Below are 16,388 nucleotides of genomic sequence, written 5' to 3'. Positions count from 1 at the left end.
GGTGGTGGGATATTACTGCTCAAGCAAGACGCTTTCGCAACCACTAGCCTGTCCAGACCTGTACCGAATTTCCCCGCCACCAGCGCCACCAGAGAACACCGTCGCCGTGATAGGGAGGGGAAGGGGAGGGTTTTACGGCTCCTCCGACTCCATCTCCAGCCCCAAGATCCAAACGCCTCTGAGGAAGAACCTTGCTCTGAATACCAATTGTGAGATCCTGACTAACTGAAACTCGAACAAAGATAGAAGATTGCTCGAACTAGCTCATTTCCTTAGCGAAATTAAGGTAGAATCCTTACAAGCTGGTACATAAGAGCCATCCAGGAACACTGGCGGCACAAGAAGGGGGAAACCATAGAAAAAGTGATGCTCTCCACAAGTTAGGACCATGGCTTTATAGCCTTACAAAATGAGAGAAAAGAAAGCTAAAAACGAAAACAGAAGCGTTGCGGAGAAGGTTGGTTTGTCGGAAAGGGGACAGTGACCCTCGCGTGGTGGATCGTCGTCCAATTGAAGATAAACGGTAGCCAGGACTCCTTTCTTCCTCGAAGCGGTATGAGCGTCTGGCGAGCGATGGATCTGAGATCGGCGGTTGTGGTGCGTTCCCGCCAACGGTCCTCCGTTTAAATACTTAACTGAATTGAACTACAAACTGAATCACAACTTTGTGTCTCCATCGCTACCTCCACCGCACGCCATCCCAACCGAAGCAGCTCACCCCGTACGTCGCCGACCCGACCGATGGCTGAAAAGGGAAAGTAATGGTGTTAGTGAGTGGCCAAGTGGGGACACCGAAAGGGGCTGGAAGACGCAAATATTTGACGACGGGATTTGTCGCCTAGGCTGCATGGCGGGGCCTGATCCAGACAGCCGCACGGACAACACGGCCGCGGTGGGTGCTGATGCGTCGGATCCGTCGGAGAGGATGGTGGGGGTGTCGGCATCTCTAGCCTAGCCTCGAAATCCGCATCCCTAGCCACTCAGCCACCACCCACCTCCAGCTAGCACGCCGACATCCCGGAACCGTGCTGCCGAACCACGACCAGCCCGCCGCCAGCGCGAGCGTGCCCGTTCCCGCTGCTCGTCCCGTGCCCTAGCGAGGGAGCTCGCTGCTCGCCCTGTGCCCCGGCAGCCGCACCGGGGATCGCCGTCGCCGGAGCAGCGCCTCGCCCAGGCCAGTGCCCCGCCTCCAGGCCGCCATAGACGTCCGTGCCACAGGAGCTCCGCCATGGCAAGCACGGAGCTCGTCGACCCTCGCCCGCGCAGTTTGACCCGCCGCCGGCTGGATCCGACCAGATCCAAGCCGGGGACCCCATCCCCGACCCCCGTCGTACCCAAGCCCCTCACCGGAGTGCGGGCCGTCGCCATCGCCATTGACATCTGCCCCGTTCCAGGTCGTGGGAGAACGACGCCAGCCCGGTCGCGCTCCCTCGGCCTCGGCTTGAGCCGGGCCCGAACCGCTTGCAATCACTCCGACCAAGCGCACCTCCGCGTCGGCCCAGCGTGGCCTAGCCGCAACCGCCTACCCAAGGACGGTTAGCCGTCCTGCCCCCGCATGGGCCTCTGCTGAGCGTCCCCCATCTATCCCTCGCCCAGTGTGTAATGTAGTTATGTCGTGCTCGATGTGCTGATTAGCCCATTTGACAGATTCGGCCCACATCATATTTTTTTAACGAATTTGCCTAATTAACCACTGAGTGCCTAATTGCAGAATCTTGCATGATTTAAAATTGTTGATAACTAGTTAACCGATTAAAATAATTTAGATATGTAAAATGTGTAGAATTTGTGTAGTTTAATAATTTCCCACTTCCGCACATGTTAAAAATATCTAAACTTGTTGTTTGCATTGTTTTGCGCGATGCAATATTAAAATGATTTAATTCATAGCAAAATAACCGTACATCGGATTTAAAAACTTTATACATGAAAAATGCTTAGATTTTTGTGTAGTTTCACAATATCCAACTCTCAAATGTTTTTATAAATTTTAAGTTGTTTTTCCATTTAATTTGTGCAAACGCCATGTTAAAATGGTTTAATTCGTAACTATTTAGCCATGTTAAAACACTTTAATTCATAACTATTTAACCATAGCTCTGTTTAAAATGTTTTATATATGTAACTGTACTAAAATGTGTAGAAAACACGATGACATTTATTTTACCGTTTAACAACTCTAAAATTGGGCTATAGGCAAAACAGTGCCGAAATCTTAATTTTCATATGGGAACTTTTCAGAATTCTTATTCGTTTTTCCAGCCTCATTTAAAATTGCCTAGAATTTCATGTAGTTCCATAAATATCTTGTTGCATCCATTTTAACATGTTTGCGGTTGTCATTTGCATACATTTTGCATTCGTGTCATATCGTGTTGTGTTTGTCATATCTTTTAGATCGTAAATTCGTTTTACATGATCTATTTATGTAAATCAGCTAGAATGATGTGCAGAATCACATGATGTACTTTATTTTGTTGTTTAATAAATGTAAAAAGTGTTTAGTTCAGATCCGGACGAATTCCGAAATTACCATATGGGATCATTTCAGAAATACTATATGTTGTTTCCGACCTCATTTAAAATGCCTAGATAGTGTAATTTATTTATGCTTCACCTCTTGCCATGTTTAACAATATTTAATATTGTCATGTACCTAAACGAGAGTGAACTAAATATTTGAATGTGGAGTTTCGTCAATATACAACTCGTTGCATACTAAGCTTCACTTAATGTGTAGAATTTGATTGTTGTGCCTTGCCGTATCTTGCATAATTAAATGGACATGCATCTTGTTCGATTATGCATTATGTCATGCATATGTTGTGGTCTTTATCATGTGTTGATTATTTGTTTCCGGATTGTTTCTTCTCGATAGAGTTCCGAAACTGCTTCAGAGTGTGAGGATCTGTTCCACTACGTTGGTTCGTCTACTTCATGGATTCGTTCTTCTTTCAATCAGGATCACACGCAAGATGACCATTTCCCTAGATACCACCACTACCATCGCTATGCTAGTTGTCTCGTTTCTATCGCTATGTCTTGATGCCTACCACATGTTATGTCCAACCTCCTAACATTGTCATGAAAATCCTCTAACCCCCTCCACATCCCAGCAAACCTTTGTTTGGCTATGTTACCGCTTGCTCATCCTTCTTACAGCGTGCTAGTTGCAGGTGTAGTTGCTTCCATGTGCCAACATGGATATTCTTTTGAAAATCACCATATTATTCCTATTTCAGTTAATGCACCTATATACTTGGTAAAAGGTGGAAGGCGTGGTATTTTGGCTTGGTGTTTTGTTCCAGTTTTTCCTCCCTAGTTACTTGTGTACCGGTGTAATGTTCCATAATTGAGCGCTCCTAACATGTTTGGGGTAGTTATGGGGACCCCCTTGATTTCCATTTTGGGATCAAACTCTTCTTGCAAGGCCCACCATTGGTACTACATTTGCCTAATAACTAATAAAAAGCATAGGGACACGACGGTACCTGCGGATAATTAATCAACCCCCGGGCCAGTGCTCCTCATGAGTGTTGGTCGAAACTATAGTCGTGTGTGGGGCCAACCCGGGGCAACTCGGGTGATTTCTATCAGGCAACTGTACGCGGCGCTCATCCGATTGATCCATTAAAATAAGATACGCGGCTCCTATCAGGTTCGTCGGTACTTGCGGTGGACTTGCTTGATTAATTTTTCCTTTCTTGAACATCCTCTGCATGGAATTCGAGGATACTTTGGGATATCTCGAAGTTGAGGTTTTCCATCGGAATTTCCAAGGAGACTATAGGTTTTCCGTGGTAGAGGTTATTATGATGCTGCTTGGGGTAGTTTGTGATGGACTAGTTGGAGCACCCATGCAGGGTTAAACTTTTGGAAAGTCGTGCCCACGGTAATGTGGTTACTTGGAAACTTTGTTTAACACCCGGTCATACCAAACTTGACGTAAACTTAAATAAATTATGCCAACTGTGTGTGTAATCGTGACTGTCTTTTCTCGCGAGTTCTTATCCAAGAGAGGACACGGTGGGGTTGTGTTTTACTCATTAGTAGGTGTTCAGGATCACTATGTGATCATTGTTAGCTCATGTATGTTTATGCTTAGATTGCCCCCTCTTATTCTTGGACTCGTAAGTTAGTCACTCAAATAAATGCTTAGTGCTTGCTACAACCTAACCACTTAACAGTACCTCCCCCATTAAGCTTTGCTAGTCTTGATCCCTTCAGAAATGAGATTAACGAGTCCATGTGGCTCACAGATTACTACAACAACACTTGTAGGTACAGGTAAAGCGATTCTTTGACGTGATCGCGATGATTATTCTACTTGGAATTTCTTGATCTTCTTCTTCTTCATCGATCTAGGATGGGTTTCAGGCGGCAGCGTGGGATAGCAATGATGGCCGTCATTTATTTTATCATTTGATTTCACTCGTAGTTGGACCCTGCTTTTCTACATGGTGATTGAATGTATTGTTGTATTGAGATGATCATGTCGTAGCTTGTGGCGAGTGTAAGCCAGTTCCATATACTTATCTCTTTTGTACATGTACTTGTAACGATATACATTCTTGCGAAATGACAAGATGCGCTTCTATCCCTGTCGAGACCTGTTGGAATTATGCCCTAGAGGCAATAATAAATGTATAGTTATTATTATAATTCCTGTATCAAGATAATAGTTTATTATCCATGCTATAATTGTATTGAATGAAGACTCATTTACATGTGTGGATACATAGACAAAACACCGTCCCTAGCATGCCTCTAGTTGGCTAGCCAGTTGATCGATGATAATCAGTGTCTTCTGATTATGAACAAGGTGTTGTTGCTTGATAACTGGATCACGTCATTGGGAGAATCACGTGATGGACTAGACCCAAACTAATAGACGTAGCATGTTGATCGTGTCATTTTGTTGCTACTGTTTTCTGCGTGTCAAGTATTTATTCCTATGACCATGAGATCATATAACTCACTGACACCGGAGGAATGCTTTGTGTGTATCAAACGTCGCAACGTAACTGGGTGACTATAAAGATGCTCTACACGTATCTCCGAAGGTGTTAGTTGAGTTAGTATGGATCAAGACTGGGATTTGTCACTCCGTGTGACGGAGAGGTATCTCGGGGCCCACTCGGTAATACAACATCACACACAAGCCTTGCAAGCAATGTAACTTAGTGTAAGTTGCGGGATCTTGTATTACGGAACGAGTAAAGAGACTTGCCGGTAAACGAGATTGAAATAGGTATGCGGATACTGACGATCGAATCTCGGGCAAGTAACATACCGAAGGACAAAGGGAATGACATACGGGATTATACGAATCCTTGGCACTGAGGTTCAAACGATAAAGATCTTCGTAGAATATGTAGGATCCAATATGGGCATCCAGGTCCCGCTATTGGATATTGACCGAGGAGTCTCTCAGGTCATGTCTACATAGTTCTCGAACCCGCAGGGTCTGCACACTTAAGGTTCGACGTTGTTTTATGTGTATTTGAGTTATATGGTTGGTTACCGAATGTTGTTCGGAGTCCCGGATGAGATCACGGACGTCACGAGGGTTTCCGGAATGGTCCGGAAACGAAGATTGATATATAGGATGACCTCATTTGATTACCGGAAGGTTTTCGGAGTTACCGGGAATGTACCGGGAATGACGAATGGGTTCCGGGGGTTCACCGGAGGGGGGCAACCCACTCCGGGGAAGCCCATAGGTATTTGGGGGGGTCACACCAGCCCTTAGTGGGCTGGTGTGACAGCCCACCAAATCCTATGCGCCAAGGAAGAGAAAATATCAAAGGAAAGAAAAAAAAAGGGAGAGGTGGGAAGGGGGAAGGACTCCCTCCCACCAAACCAAGTAGGACTCGGTTTGGGGGGGGGGGAGAGTCCTCCCCCCTGGCTCGGCCGACCCCTTGGGGTTCCCTTGGACCCCAAGGCAAGGTCCCCCTCCCTCCTCCTATATATATGGGGCTTTTAGGGCAGATTTGAGACGACTTTTCTCACGGTTGCCCGACCACATACCTCCATAGTTTTTCCTCTAGATCGTGTTTCTGCGGAGCTCGGGCGGAGCCCTGCTGAGACAAGATCATCACCAACCTCCGGAGCGCCATCACGCTGCCGGAGAACTCTTCTACCTCTCCGTCTCTCTTGCTGGATTAAGAAGGCCGAGATCATCGTCGAGCTGTACGTGTGCTGAACGCGGAGGTGCCGTCCGTTCGGTACTAGATCGTGGGACTGATCGCGGGATTGTTCGCGGGGCGGATCGAGGGACGTGAGGACGTTCCACTACATCAACCGCGATCTCTAATCGCTTCTGCTGTACGATCTACAAGGGTACGTAGATCACTCATCCCCTCTCGTAGATGGACATCACCATGATAGGTCTTCGTGCGCGTAGGAAAATTTTTGTTTCCCATGCGACGTTCCCCAACAGTGGCATCATGAGCTAGGTTCATGCGTAGATGTCTTCTCGAGTAGAACACAAAAGGTTTTGTGGGCGGTGATGTGCGTTTTGCTGCCCTCCTTAGTCTTTTCTTGATTCCGCGGTGTTGTTGGATTGAAGCGGCTTGGACCGACATTACTCGTACGCTTACGAGAGACTGGTTTCATCGTTACGAGTAACCCCCTTTGCTCAAAGATGACTGGCAAGTGACGGTTTCTCCAACTTTAGTTGAATCGGATTTGACCAAGGAGGTCCTTGGATGAGGTTAAATAGCAACTCATATATCTCCGTTGTGGTGTTTGCGTAAGTAAGATGCGATCCTACTAGATACCCTTGGTCACCACGTAAAACATGCAACAACAAAATTAGAGGACGTCTAACTTGTTTTTGCAGGGTATGATTGTGATGTGATATGGCCAATGATGTGATGTGATATATTGGATGTATGAGATGATCATGTTGTAATAGAAATATCGACTTGCACGTCGATGGTACGGCAACCGGCAGGAGCCATAGGGTTGTTTTTATACTAACATATGTGCTTGCAGATGCGTTTACTATTTTGCTAGGATGTAGCTTTAGTAGTAATAGCATAAGTAGCACGACAACCCCGATGGCGACACGTTGATGGAGATCATGATGATGGAGATCATGGTGTGGCGCCGGTGACAAGAAGATCGTGCCGGTGCTTTGGTGATGGAGATCAAGAAGCACGTGATAATGGCCATATCATGTCACTTATGAATTGCATGTGATGTTAATCCTTTTATGCACCTTATTTTGCTTAGAACGACGGTAGCATTATGAGGTGATCTCTCACTAAAATTTCAAGACGAAATTGTGTTCTCCCCGACTAGGCACCGTTGCTACAGTTCGTCGTTTGGAGACACCACGTGATGATCGGGTGTGATAGACTCAACGTTCACATACAACGGGTGCAAAACAGTTGCGCACGCGGAACACTCGGGTTAAGCTTGACGAGCCTAGCATGTGCAGACATGGCCTCGGAACACATGAGACCGAAAGGTCGATCATGAATCATATAGTTGATATGATTAGCATAGGGATGCTTACCACTGAAACTACTCTCGACTCACGTGATGATCGGACTTGGGATAGTGTAAGTGGATCATGAACCACTCAAATGACTAGAGAGATGTACTTTTTGAGTGGGAGTTTAGCATATAATTTGATTAAGTTGAACTCTAATGATCTTGAACATAGTCTAAAGTCCACTTTGAATATATTTGTGTAGTGTAGATCATGGCTCACGCAAGTGTCATCCTCAATTTTAATACGTTCCTAGAGAAAGCTAAGTTGAAAGATGATGGAAGCAACTTTGTAGACTGGGCTCGTAATCTTAGGCTAATCTTACAAGCTGGAAAGAAGGATTATGTCCTTAATGCTGCGCTAGGAGATGAACCACCCGCTACGGCTGATCAGGATGTTAAGAACGCTTGGTTAGCGCGTAAGGAGGACTACTCAATAGTTCAATGTGCAGTCTTGTATGGCTTAGAGCCGAGACTTCAACGTCGCTTTGAGCGTCATGGAGCATTTGAGATGTTCCAGGAGTTGAAGTTTATCTTTCAGAAGAACGCCCGGATCGAGAGGTATGAGACCTCCGATAAATTCTATGCTTGCAAGATGGAGGAAAGCTCGTCTGTCAGTGAACATGTGCTCAAGATGTCTGGGTACTCAAACCGTCTAGCTGAACTAGGGATTGAACTCCCGCAAGAAGCTATCACTGACAGAATCCTCCAATCACTGCCGCCAAGCTATAAAGGCTTTGTGTTGAACTACAACATGCAAGGGATGAACAAGTCACCCGGCGAGTTGTTTGCGATGCTGAAAGTCGCAGAGTCTGAACTCCGTAAAGAGCATCAAGTGTTGATGGTGAGCAAGACCACTAGTTTCAAGAGAAACGGCAAAGGCAAGAAGGGCAATTCGAAGAAGAGCGGCAAGCCTGTTGCCAATCCGCCGAAGAAACCCAAGGCTGGACCTAAGCCTGAAACAGAGTGCTTCTATTGCAAGGGTATGGGTCACTGGAAGCGCAATTGCCCCAAGTATCTGGCAGATAAGAAGGCGGGCAAAGAAAAATCAGGTATATTTGATATACATGTTATTGATGTGTACTTAACCGGCTCTCGTAGTAGTGCCTGGGTATTCGATACCGGTTCTGTTGCTCATATTTGCAACTCGAAACAGGAACTGCGGAATAGACGGAGGCTGGCGAAAGACGAAGTGACGATGCGCGTAGGAAACGGTTCCAAGGTTGATGCAATCGCCGTCGGCACCGTGTCACTTCAACTACCATCGGGATTAGTGATGAACTTAAATCATTGTTATTTAGTGCCTGCGTTGAGCATGAACATTATATCTGGATCTTGTTTATTGCGAGACGGTTACTCTTTTAAGTCTGAGAATAATGGTTGTTCTATTTCTATGAGTAACATCTTTTATGGTCATGCACCGAATGTGAGAGGATTGTTCATATTTAATCTTGATAGAGATACGCATATACATAACATTGAGACCAAAAGAGTTAGAGTAAACAATGATAGCGCCATATTTTTGTGGCACTGCCGCTTGGGTCATATTGGTGTAAAGCGCATGAAGAAGCTCCATGCTGATGGACTTTTGGAGTCACTTGACTTTGATTCACTTGACACGTGCGAACCATGCCTCATGGGCAAGATGACTAAGACTCCGTTCTCCGGAACAATGGAGCGTGCAAGTGACTTGTTGGAAATCATACATACCGATGTGTGTGGTCCAATGAGCGTGGAGGCACGCGGCGGATATCGTTATTTTCTCACTTTCACTGACGATCTAAGTAGATATGGTTATGTCTACTTGATGAAGCACAAGTCTGAAACATTTGAAAAGTTCAAGCAATTTCAGAGTGAAGTGGAAAATCATCGTAACAAGAAGATCAAGTTCCTACGGTCTGATCGTGGGGGTGAGTATCTGAGTTTCGAGTTTGGTGCTCACTTAAGACAATGTGGAATTGTTTCGCAGTTAACACCGCCTGGAACACCACAGCGTAATGGTGTGTCCGAACGTCGTAATCGTACTTTGTTAGAGATGGTGCGATCTATGATGTCTCTTACTGATTTGCCATTATCATTTTGGGGTTATGCATTAGAAACAGCTGCATTCACTTTAAATAGGACACCATCAAAATCCGTTGAGACGACACCATACGAACTGTGGTATGGCAAAAGACCAAAGTTGTCGTTTCTTAAAGTTTGGGGATGTGATGCTTATGTCAAAAAGCTTCAGCCTGAAAAGCTGGAACCCAAAGCGGAAAAGTGCGTCTTCATAGGCTACCCAAAAGAGACAGTTGGGTACACCTTCTATCTCAAATCCGAGGGCAAAGTGTTTGTTGCTAAGAACGGAACTTTTCTCGAGAAGGAGTTTCTCTCGAGGGAATTGAGTGGGAGGAAAATAGAACTTGACGAGGTTGTCGAACCTCTCATCCCTCTGGATGGTGGCGCAGGACAAGGGGAAACCCCTGTGATTGCGACGCAGGTTGAGGAGGAAGTTAATGATGATGATCATGAAACTCCAGTTCAAGTTTCTGTTGAACCACGCAGGTCGACGAGATCACGCGCTGCTCCAGAGTGGTACGGTAATCCCGTCTTGACAATCATGTTGTTAGACAACAATGAACCTGCAAATTATGAAGAAGCAATGGTGGGCCCAGATTCCAACAAATGGCTAGAAGCCATGAAATCCGAGATAGGATCCATGTATGAGAACAAAGTATGGACTTTGGAGATACTACCTGAGGGCCGCAAGGCTATTCAGAACAAATGGATCTTTAAGAAGAAGACGGACGCTGACGGTAATGTGACCATTTATAAAGCTCGACTTGTGGCAAAGGGTTTTTCACAAGTTCCAGGAATTGACTACGATGAGACTTTCTCTCCCGTAGCGATGCTTAAGTCCGTCAGAATCATGTTAGCAATAGCTGCATTTTTCGATTATGAAATTTGGCAGATGGATGTCAAAACGGCGTTCCTTAACGGTTTCCTTAAGGAAGAGTTGTATATGATGCAACCCGAAGGTTTTGTCGATCCTAAAAATGCTGACAAAGTGTGCAAGCTCCAGCGATCCATTTATGGACTGGTGCAAGCATCTCGGAGTTGGAACAAACGCTTTGATGAGGTGATCAAAGCATTTGGGTTTATACAAGTGGTTGGAGAATCTTGTATTTACAAGAAAGTGAGTGGGAGCTCTGTGGCGTTTCTAATATTATATGTGGATGACATATTACTGATTGGAAACAACGTAGAGCTTTTGGAGAGCATAAAAGGTTACTTGAATAAAAGTTTCTCTATGAAGGACCTAGGAGAAGCTGCTTACATTCTAGGCATTAAGATCTATAGGGATAGATCAAAAACGCCTGATAGGACTTTCACAAAGCACATACCTTGATAAAGTTTTGAAAAGGTTCAAAATGGAACAGTCCAAGAAAGGGTTCTTGCCAGTGTTACAAGGTACGAGATTGAGTAAGACTCAGTGCCCAGCAACTGATGAAGATAGAGAGCATATGCGCTCCGTCCCCTATGCTTCAGCCATAGGTTCTATCATGTATGCGATGCTGTGCACTAGACCGGATGTTAGCCTGGCCATAAGTATGGCAGGTAGGTTCCAGAGTAATCCAGGAGTGGATCACTGGACGGCGGTCAAGAATATCCTGAAGTACCTGAAAAGGACTAAGGAGATGTTTCTCGTGTATGGAGGTGACGAAGAGCTCGCCGTAAAAGGTTACGTCGATGCAAGCTTTGACACAGATCCGGACGACTCTAAGTCGCAAACCGGATACGTATTTATTCTTAATGGGGTGCAGTAAGCTGGTGCAGTTCCAAGAAGAGCGTTGTAGCAGATTCTACATGTGAAGCGGAGTACATGGCTGCCTCGGAGGCGGCTAAGGAGGGTGTCTGGATGAAGCAGTTCATGACGGATCTTGGAGTAGTGCCAAGTGCACTGGATCCAATAACCTTGTTCTGTGACAACACTGGTGCCATTGCCTTAGCAAAGGAACCAAGGTTTCACAAGAAGACCAGACACATCAAACGACGATTCAACCTCATCCGCGACTACGTCGAGGAGGAGGACGTAAATATATGCAAAGTGCACACGGATCTGAATGTAGCAGACCCGCTGACTAAACCTCTTCCACGGCCAAAACATGATCGACACCAGAACTGTATGGGTGTTAGATTTATTACAATGTAATTCACATGGTGATGTGAGGGCTAGATTATTGACTCTAGTGCAAGTGGGAGACTGTTGGAATTATGCCCTAGAGGCAATAATAAATGTATAGTTATTATTATAATTCCTGTATCAAGATAATAGTTTATTATCCATGCTATAATTGTATTGAATGAAGACTCATTTACATGTGTGGATACATAGACAAAACACCGTCCCTAGCATGCCTCTAGTTGGCTAGCCAGTTGATCGACGATAATCAGTGTCTTCTGATTATGAACAAGGTGTTGTTGCTTGATAACTGGATCACGTCATTGGGAGAATCACGTGATGGACTAGACCCAAACTAATAGACGTAGCATGTTGATCGTGTCATTTTGTTGCTACTGTTTTCTGCGTGTCAAGTATTTATTCCTATGACCATGAGATCATATAACTCACTGACACCGGAGGAATGCTTTGTGTGTATCAAACGTCGCAACGTAACTGGGTGACTATAAAGATGCTCTACAGGTATCTCCGAAGGTGTTAGTTGAGTTAGTATGGATCAAGACTGGGATTTGTCACTCCGTGTGACGGAGAGGTATCTCGGGGCCCACTCGGTAATACAACATCACACACAAGCCTTGCAAGCAATGTAACTTAGTGTAAGTTGCGGGATCTTGTATTACGGAACGAGTAAAGAGACTTGTCGGTAAACGAGATTGAAATAGGTATGCGGATACTGACGATCGACGTTGTTTTATGTGTATTTGAGTTATATGGTTGGTTACCGAATGTTGTTCGGAGTCCCGGATGAGATCACGGACGTCACGAGGGTTTCCGGAATGGTCCGGAAACGAATATTGATATATAGGATGACCTCATTTGATTACCGGAAGGTTTTCGGAGTTACCGGGAATGACGAATGGGTTCCGGGGGTTCACCGGAGGGGGGCAACCCACTCCGGGGAAGCCCATAGGTATTTGGGGGGTCACACCAGCCCTTAGTGGGCTGGTGGGACAGCCCACCAAATCCTATGCGCCAAGGAAGAGAAAATATCAAAGGAAAGAAAAAAAAGGGAGAGGTGGGAAGGGGGAAGGACTCCCTCCCACCAAACCAAGTAGGACTCGGTTTGGGGGGGGGGGGAGAGTCCTCCCCCCTGGCTCGGCCGACCCCTTGGGGTTCCCTTGGACCCCAAGGCAAGGTCCCCCTCCCTCCTCCTATATATATGGGGCTTTTAGGGCAGATTTGAGACGACTTTTCTCACGGCTGCCCGACCACATACCTCCATAGTTTTTCCTCTAGATCGTGTTTCTGCGGAGCTCGGGCGGAGCCCTGCTGAGACAAGATCATCACCAACCTCCGGAGCGCCGTCACGCTGCCGGAGAACTCTTCTACCTCTCCGTCTCTCTTGCTGGATCAAGAAGGCCGAGATCATCGTCGAGCTATACGTGTGCTGAACGCGGAGGTGCCGTCCGTTCGGTACTAGATCGTGGGACTGATCGCGGGATTGTTCGCGGGGCGGATCGAGGGACGTGAGGACGTTCCACTACATCAACCGCGATCTCTAATCGCTTCTGCTGTACGATCTACAAGGGTACGTAGATCACTCATCCCCTCTCGTAGATGGACATCACCATGATAGGTCTTCGTGCGCGTAGGAAATTTTTTGTTTCCCATGCGACGTTCCCCAACAAGACCCTCACGGCAAAATTAGGATAGGATTGCATCTTGGGCGTTACAAGTTGGTATGAAAGCAGTACCGACTAAGAGCCCCCTCGATTGATCGAACTTGGCAGAGTCGAGTTTAGTGAAAACCTACATTGAGTCTAGTTATATATCGGAAGGTAGGATTCTTTTTACTCCTCTCCGATTCTTGGTGAGGAATTACGACTTAGGAATTTTAATTCTACACCTCTTATCGCTCAAAAAAAAAATTTAGGATCATGTGGATATTTTGGAAACTATATGATGCCGATGTGACGGAATTTTGTACTTGGTGCCTCCTGTTATCGAGGAGTAGATCTCCAAGAGGTTTTTGACACATTGTTATCCTTCAGCTTTCTTAGTATATCAGGATGCGGACATCGAAACGCTTCAATACTTGGCTTTGGTGGCAAATAGTGCCATGAATTATCCCCAATACTGGTGGAGATAGCTCGGATGATCTACGAGGACTAGTATCATTTTTTCTAAGGTCTGAGGTAGATGAGTTTGCGGAACTTCTCAAGTATGTGTTAATAGTTGCGGGAAAGGTTTGTAGATGATTACATTGAGTAGGTTCCCAGACCCGCAACCTCATAACATAACCAAGAAAGATTTTGGAAGTTCTTAGGTGGGAATTCAAGTAGTTATCTATGATTATCTTCCAACACATGAATGTTGTGCGGTTGGGGTTCGACATCTAGTGGATTTGTTTGTTCACGGTATTTCTTATGGAGGACAGTCTCTGTATGCTTCGTCAAGCCTTGTAGTTTGCTACGCCTAGGGAGCATATTCGAGCATCATTTCAATAAGACAATCCAATGTACTATCGAGCCCGTGTGAAATTTACCACGAAAATATCTGTTGACACCAGATTTTGGCATGCACGAAAACTTAATTAAGATGGCTTCAAATAAGGAAGTGCTCCACATGAAGAAGTTTCGTGGTGTTGACATGATCATTTTTGAAGTTTGGACCATCGTTGTTCGATCTCATCTTGAAGGCCGAAACTATGTTCAACGTGCTCAGATTTCATACTCGGAGTACTGTTCGGCAGATTAAGCCCACAATACAGCTTCATATGGAAAAAAGTTCAACACAAATTGTCTTCGCCTCGTTGAAACGATCAATTTTTATACAAAAGTATTTCGATCCGAGATTGTACGCAAAAGTTAGAGACATCGGACCGCGGCCCTACCACAAGGTGAAAAGTCCATCCACCTCTTATATATATTGGCGCGAGGGATCATACAATTGTCTGATGGGTCGCGTGAGGGATCAGACAACTGTCTAATGGGACGTGTGAGCTGTTCGTCCCTCTAGGACGTGATTTGGTGTATTTTTCTTGTAAGGAAAGCCTAGTTGAGTCCTTTGCTTTTACGAAAAGTTCAGCCACCTCTTATATATATTGGAGGTGATGGCCGATTGAAACAACACACAATCGGACAAATCAATCTACTGATTTTTACTCTAGTTTTTACATCTCTCCCTTGTTCTTTCTCTCTCATTCTTTTCTCATTCTTCGTGTTGGAGAGCAGTGATCCTCGAGGCTCTAGGGGCGGTCGAACCGACCTAGGGCAGCCCAAAGCCGCTGTGCGTCCAGACGGGGTCCCTCCCGGGTGCCTGGGTTTTCGAGTCTTCAAAAGCGCCCACCGACTGTCTTGCATATCGCGCTATCGGTCGGGTCTCCTTCGACGTAAGCTGCGGTGTATCACACTCGGTGTTGGAGGTACACGGTGACGTGTTCGTGTGTCAACACACTTTTTGGCGACTCCACTTGGGAAGAAAGATCAAGAATCATCATCAACCATGTCTAATCTCCCCCCAGCTGTCAGAAGTGAACACCAATAACATCATTAAGCCTAGTGTTGATGAACTATCGGATGAACATCGCCAGCCTGCGAAGCCCATAAGAAGAAGCGTGAAGAGGCTATTGAGGCACTTAAGAAGAAGCGTGAGGAGGACGATTTGGAGGCGTTTCTTGCAAGTTTCAAGAAGGACCATCAAGGTAACATCACTCCAGTTGGAGAAATCAAATTACCTCCTCTTCATGGAAAACATGTTGAAACCGTTGTAAGTAGCGCTTTCTCTACTTAGCAATTGGCTGAACTTCAGAGTTACATTAGTAAGGGTAATGCTCTAGTGTATAATTCATTTATAGAGAATGAAAAGTCTAAGAAAATTGCACCGCAATCATCTAATGATCATGTTGGTGTGGCTGCTAGCGGTAACCATAGTTTTATTTTACCTATTTCATTGGCACCTCCCATGCAACAACAATATGGTATGTCGTTGAATTTTCACCATAGTCAAACCAACCAGGTTGTGGCTGTACTTACATATCCTAGGCCTATTATGTGTGTGCCCAATTCGGCGTCTACCCGGATCACTTTGTCACACCACCTATAGGCATAAGTATATTTGGTCTTCCGCCGAACTATATTTTGGCGCCTACTCCACAAGTTTCACCACTAGCTAGTACCCAAGTTGCTCCTATGACATTGCCACAAGCACCTTCATCTACCTCGAATCCAATTTTAGCCAAATTTAGGGAGGATCTACGTAAGATGTTTCAAGAAACTTTCGGCAATGAGCCGAAAGTAAAAAGTCGTGTGTACCAAAAGCCTTATCCTGAACACTTCGATGCAATTTTGTACCCTCAAGGTTATAAGGTTCATGATTTTGTTTAATTTAGTGGTGAAGGTACAAAGATAACTTGGGAACATGTTAGTCGGTATTTAGCACAATTGGGTGAAGCAGGTCACATAGAAGAATTGAAAGTGCGTTTATTTCCCCAATCTTTAACTGGCACCACATTTTCATGGTTTGCTGCTTTGCCAAATGGTTCTATTCTCTTATGGTCGCAATTAGAGAAGAAGTTTAATGATAACTTTTATAGTGAAGATAATGAGCTAAAATTATCACATCTTACATCAGTTCGATAAAAACATGATGAATTGGTCACCGATTATGTCAAGAGATTTAGATATATAAAAAACCAATGCTATAGTTTAGTGATAAGTGAGAG

General features: G+C 45.2%; 1 protein-coding gene across 1 annotated transcript; it reads right to left on the bottom strand.

The window, feature by feature from the left end:
• Positions 1 to 259: 259 nt before the first annotated feature.
• LOC123398417 lies at positions 260 to 1,692 on the bottom strand. Its single transcript, XM_045092891.1, has 2 exons — positions 996 to 1,692; positions 260 to 745 (listed from the first exon to the last, which is right to left on the bottom strand). The coding sequence occupies exons 1-2, from the start codon at positions 1,378 to 1,380 to the stop codon at positions 624 to 626; spliced, it is 507 nt and encodes a 168-aa protein (XP_044948826.1). The 5' UTR covers positions 1,381 to 1,692; the 3' UTR covers positions 260 to 623.
• Positions 1,693 to 16,388: the final 14,696 nt, after the last annotated feature.

Source organism: Hordeum vulgare, chromosome 5H (assembly GCF_904849725.1).
Source record: "Hordeum vulgare subsp. vulgare chromosome 5H, MorexV3_pseudomolecules_assembly, whole genome shotgun sequence".
NCBI classification, from domain to species: domain Eukaryota; kingdom Viridiplantae; phylum Streptophyta; class Magnoliopsida; order Poales; family Poaceae; genus Hordeum; species Hordeum vulgare.
The sequence above is the reverse complement of the archived record's forward strand: the minus strand, read 5'-3'. Positions and strand labels throughout refer to the sequence as shown.